General features: G+C 47.0%; 1 protein-coding gene across 1 annotated transcript in view; it reads left to right on the top strand.

Annotated features, from left to right (window-relative positions):
• Positions 1 to 5,612, top strand: part of LOC119428895 (DNA-binding protein SATB2) — a 28,048-nt gene extending 22,436 nt beyond the window's left edge. Inside the window, exons 11-12 of the mRNA XM_037696589.1 lie at positions 3,191 to 3,382; positions 4,965 to 5,612. Coding sequence (XP_037552517.1) covers positions 3,191 to 3,382; positions 4,965 to 5,555 — 783 coding nt within the window. The 3' untranslated portion in view covers positions 5,556 to 5,612. The remainder of the gene's footprint in view (positions 1 to 3,190; positions 3,383 to 4,964) is intronic.
• Positions 5,613 to 5,952: the final 340 nt, after the last annotated feature.

The raw sequence follows: 5,952 nt of genomic DNA, 5'->3' as shown, positions 1-5,952 counted from the left end.
CAGTACTTGCAGTATTAGTAGTAGTACTTGCAGTATTAGTAGTAGTACCTGCAGTAGTAGCAGTACTGCAGTAGTATTAGTAGTACAGCATGCAGTAAGAGCAGCAGACGGCTCACTGAGCTCTTTGCGTCGTCGTGTAGAAGCAGCAGCTGCTAGCTTCTCGGGCAGCCTAGCAGAGATAATTTAATCTCCACAAACCGGTCTCAGATTTTCCGTCTGTTCCGTTTCTTCTCAGGGAATAACTCCGGAGCTGTCGGTGTCGAAGCCGTGCAAGAATTTTATTTATGTGACGTGGAGTCCAGAGCTGACGGGTGTAATGGAGCGAGGCGTTTGTGAGCCTTTAGGAAATGTTTACTTCACTGTCCGACTGACAACGTTCACGTGTCAGAAGCTCTGACTGACAGCTGGTCCACGAGCAGAGAGAGCCCAGAGGACACGGTTTGTTCCAGTCCAGGCTTTTACGCTCAGGGTAACTCTGAAGTGTCCCCCAGTGTGAGTGAGACAGGTTGTCTCCAGGTGTCCCTGTCATGGACTGCAGACATGTCCACGGTGTCCCCTGCTTCTCACACAGGGACTGCTGGACATGGACACCTAGAAGACGGATGGACGGACAGCTTTAGCTCGTATTAATGATGGAAGGAGCCCAGCTGAGATGAAAACACGTCTTGCTCCGCTCGTTTCACAAAAACACGGACGAGTCTAAAGACTTAAAAACTGCTTTTTATAGATGAAGAGAAATTAACGTTCAAAATGTCAGAATAAGAAGTTTTATTTGGTGGAATAAGATGAAACTGCTCCACTTCAGCCTTACAGCCTCTATAAAACATGGCAGCGGGAGTATCATGGGCTGGGATTTCAGATTGAAGCAATCATGGTTAAATAAATGCAATAAAAAGCCAATTTCAAGTCTTAACTTTAACGCACGCAGATCAAAACGCTGCCTGAAACTGCTCAGATCCATCATCGGCCGGGCGGGGCTCGGTCACATGATGTTTGTTTACGTTGAGCGCACACCGTCGTTTCAGAACGACGTGTCAGTAAACGTGGAAAATTACCGGAAGAAAATCTTTGAGTCTGATAACAGTTTTCATGTTTCGTGTCCTGCGTCTCACCGAGCGTCTTGAAGGACTTCAGTTCTGATCTAAATCTATTTTTTTAGGATTATTTTTCTGTGAGTCCCAGATAATTCATGTTGCGGTGTGTTCCTCAGACAGATCGAGGTTATCAGCAGCTCAGCTGAGATCAGAATCTGACGTTTGGACAGAAGAATGTCGGGAATTCTTCAAGTCGACGTTAATGTGAGCAGATCAGAATGAGTCAGATATGATAAACAAGCTGGGATTATCTGCGTTAGTCTGTGTATGGTCTGTTAGGAGGACGGGATTATTAGATTGATACTTTCTGAAGGATTTTAAACAAACAAAGACGTGTCCAGAAGAGCTGAAATGAAACTGGAGCAACGTCGTTTCAAGTCAAACGCATTGTTTCCTGGTCAAACGTAGCGTTTCCCATTCAAATGCATCGTTTCCTGCTCAAACGCATTGTTTCCCGCTCAAACGCATCGTTTCCTGCATTGTTTCCCGCTCAAACGCATCGTTTCCCGCATCGTTTCCCGCATCGTTTCCTGCTCAAACGCTTGTTTCCTGCATCGTTTCCTGCTCAAACGCATCGTTTCCCGCATCGTTTCCTGCTCAAACGCTTGTTTCCTGCATCGTTTCCCGCTCAAACGCATCGTTTCCCGCATCGTTTCCCGCATCGTTTCCTGCTCAAACGCTTGTTTCCTGCATCGTTTCCCGCTCAAACGCATCGTTTCCCCCTCAAACGCATCGTTTCCCCCTCAAACGCATCGTTTCCCCCTTTAACGCATCGTTTCCCGCTCAAATGCATAATTTCCTGCATCGTTTCTCGCATCGTTTCCCGCTCAAACGCATCGTTTCCCGCTCAAACGCATTGTTTCCTGCTCAAACACGTTGCTTCCTGCTCAAATGCATCGTCTCAAATGCAGCGTTTCGCACTCAAACGCATCGTTTCCCCCTCAAACGCATCGTTTCCCCCTTTAACGCATCGTTTCCCGCTCAAATGCATAATTTCCTGCATCGTTTCTCGCATCGTTTCCCGCTCAAACGCATCGTTTCCCGCTCAAACGCATCGTTTCCCGCTCAAACGCATTGTTTCCTGCTCAAACACGTTGCTTCCTGCTCAAATGCATCGTCTCAAATGCAGCGTTTCGCACTCAAACGCATCGTTTTCCGCTCAAACGTAATGTTTCTCACTCAGTCGCGGCATTTTTCACTCAAACGCATCGTTTTTCACTCAAACGCAGCATCTGCTGCAAAGCTTTCGTCTCCGAGCCGTTGACGAGAGTCGTCTTTGAACTGCGGACGTTTGCTGAGAGCAGCCGAAATTTGCAGAAAATGCTGTAACGTGCAGAGGCTGAAAAGATGAGTAAGAAATCTGAAGTTAGTTAAGAATAAACTGACAAGAGCAAGAAATTAGATGTAAAAGTTGAAAAAGCTCAAATAAAGGCTGAAATTAACAGAAAAATAGCTGAAAGTAGCTGAAGCAGAAGAACAGCTGAAATGAGCAGTAAGTTGTAAAACAGCTAAATAATTCAAAAAGTAAGAAGTCGCAGCAGGAATGTCCAGAATGAGCCGAACGTTTTGATTCATGAATTTTTGAAGTAGAACAGAATTAAAGGAACGAGCTACGAGCTGAAAAATGATCTGAATAATGAATAAAGTAAATAATAAATAAAGTAAATAATAAATAAAGTAAATAATAATATGATGCTGCTTCTGTCTGGCCTCCGGTCTTTGATACTTTTATTTTCCCTCAGTTTAAATACTTTAATTTTTGTCCTCCACCGGTAATTTTTACCGTTTTTATTGAACCGGTTGATACTTTGCTGAGATTTGTCACGTTTTTCACTTGAATTTATGCAAATTACCTAAAAAGTGTCATTTTGTGTCAAACAACAAAGAGCCAAAACAAAACAAACCCGTTTATTTTTAAAGTTTTATAAATGATCCCGTTTCTCAGCTGAAAACGTTCCGCGAGCAGAAAAACACAGAAATGTTCCTGAAGCTCGTTTTAGATACGAACGCTCGGCTCGTCGTGTGAACGGGCGGCCCAAGACTTTTGCACAGCTGCGGCTGCTGACGAGCTGGATGTTCTTCCATTCATGTTCCAGGGTTGGCTGTGCGAGCTGCTCAGGTGGAAGGAGAACCCGAGCCCGGAGAACCGCACCCTGTGGGAGAACCTGTGCACCATCCGGAGGTTCCTGGGCCTGACGCAGGCCGACAGAGACCGGGTCTACGAGGACGAGTCCAGGCTGCAGCACAGCGAGCGCCTCCACACGGCCCTGCTCGCCCCCGAGCCGCAGGTAGACGCTCAGGTTTGGTTTCTGCGCAGTGGTGCGGTGGACGCGTTGCTCCGTCTCACCACCTGCTCCTCGCCGTCACGTTCGTGTCCCATAAGGCGTTGGAAATAGACGCGGTAAACGAGCGGCCCACACACTTCCTGCTGAACCCCCCCACCCCCCCAAACCAGAGCGTCTGGCCCAGACCTCGGTATTATTCAGCAGCCTGTAATTATTGAGCAGAGAAAAAAGGAATCGCCATTATCTTTATTTAGGTCCTTTAATTTTGATGGACCACAGATTTATGGAGCTGGATTCCTGTGTTGGGGTGTGCGGGCCACCCCGCCCTCTTAATAAGCTCTGCAGCGCGCTTGTTTGTGCGATGAGCGTGCACGTTGGCGGCTGATGGAAGCTGCACTTCCTCCTGACGGACGAACAGCAGGGAGACGAACATTCAGCGTTTAGTGGAATTTTGACATGCAGGGGCACCACGGGGGGGCAGGGGGCCCCCCCACCACCACAGACAGTCTCTTCCTCCAGAGTCTTGAGCTTCTCTTCAGCATCCAACTAGAACCTCAGAAACGAAAAGTTATTTTCAAACGGAGCTGCCCAAAACAATCTCTTCGTTTGCCGTTTCTGAAAACGCCCTCGTACACACGGCACCGTTTCCGAAAATGTCTCCGTCCACACAGAAACGCCGAAAACGACCCGAAACGTTGCAGCAGCCGTGCCTGTGTCACAACAGCACAGTAACACCAGGAAACGAAGCGTGAAGCAGGACGCCCTCGGGTCGCAGGTTAGATTACAGGGTGATGTTCTGAAAACGTTTTCGCTGTCCACACAACAACACACGAGTGGAGGTATCTGTTTTAACGCTGAAACTCATTTTGGAGCTTAAAAAAAAATCTGTTTTCATGTGAACACAAATTAAAAAAATAGCGTTTTCATAGAAATTGTTCCCGTGTGGACGAGCTGAGGAGAAGAAAAGAAGGGTGCAGGGTCTCTGGTTGTGTGCACGTAGTTTTTATGAATATAGTATAAGAGAGGAACACGTTGAGCTGTGATGATTCAGGTAACGCCTTTCCTGTTTTTAAATGATTAAAAATAATAATAATAAACATCAGAAGGTGCCTGAATTTGATTTCAGCACAAAAAATGAATTTTTGTTTGTTTGTTTTTTGGGGTGCCACCCTAAGATTACTAGCGGCCCCCTGACAGTCCACATTCTGGAACCACCCCTGTAAACGTTAAAGAACACCAGGAATGTTCCGGGTCGGAATAAAACGATAAATAAAAACAACCCCGCATTTATTTTCGTTTACTTTGAATTTCAATTCTACATTTTAAAGTTGGATTTTATTTTGTCTGAATGTTTCCAAAGGAGAAACACAAAGTTTAAAACATTTAAAGTTATTCTTCATTATTACGTTGAATATTTATTTTTGGAGTTCAAATTTAGTTCAAACAAAACGTTAAAATGGAATTATTTTAAAATAAATACAATAAAACTTGTTAAAATTATAAAATAGAATAAAATAAGAGTTGTAACAAAGATCTGCTCAGGTTTTATTAAATTAATTAAATATTTTTATTTTCTCCTCCTCAGCCCCCCCACAGGCCCCCCCTCCCCCCTCTAACGGCTCCGCCCCCCCTTCATGAAGACCCGCAGCCGGTTCTGCTGCTGCCGGGTCTGCAGGGCTCCGAGGACGGGTCGCAGCGGGGGTCGAGCCCCGGCCTCGGCGGCGGGGGGACGAAGAAGGCCAGGTCCCGGACCAAGATTTCCCTGGAGGCCCTGGGGATCCTGCAGAGCTTCATCGGAGACGTGGGGCTCTACCCGGACCAGGAGGCCATCCACACCCTGTCGGCCCAGCTGGACCTGCCCAAACACACCATCGTCAAGTTCTTCCAGAACCAGCGCTACAACGTCAAGCACCACAGCCAGTCCAGAGAGTCCGTCCCCGGCGAGGACGACGAGGGGAGCTCCAGTCCCAGTGAGGAGGGGGTCCAGGTCCGGGTCCAGGTGGAGGAGGGTCTCTCTGCGTCCGAGGAGTCCAGCAGAGGTTCTGTGGAGGCCTTCAGAACTCAGAGAGACGAGCAGGAAGAGGTGGAGGATGGGAAAACCTCTGGGCCTGCCACGTCCTCCCTGTCCCCGTACAGCAGCGTGGACAGCCCCCCCTCCGCCGAGCAGCACAGATAACAGCAGAGGAACCAGCGAGGCGCGGGGGGGTCCAACACCAAACTGTGACATCACTTCCTCTGAGCTGCTGAGCAGAGCTCATTAATATCTGTGGACAAATATTTAAATCAGAACATCCTGAAGGGAGTTCAACTACCAGCTCCTGGGGGGGGGGGGGGGTGTCCAGGTTCATAATCAAGGCCCAGTTCAACATAAATAAAGATTTACCTCAACTTTGGCTTCGTTCCTGTTAAAGTCGAGGTCGAATGGAGCTCCGCTTTCAACGAATTCTCCTCAACTCAGACTTTAACTTTTTACGTCTGTTTTATACGTTTAATGAACGGTTAAAAACTTTATTTTCTGTTTTATACCGTTTAATGAACGGTTAAAAACTTTATTTTCTGTTTTATACGTTTAA

This window comes from Nematolebias whitei, chromosome 23 (assembly GCF_014905685.2).
Source record: "Nematolebias whitei isolate Nwh7 chromosome 23, NemWhi1, whole genome shotgun sequence".
In the NCBI taxonomy this organism is placed as follows: domain Eukaryota; kingdom Metazoa; phylum Chordata; class Actinopteri; order Cyprinodontiformes; family Rivulidae; genus Nematolebias; species Nematolebias whitei.
This window is presented reverse-complemented; position numbering and strand designations above follow the sequence as displayed.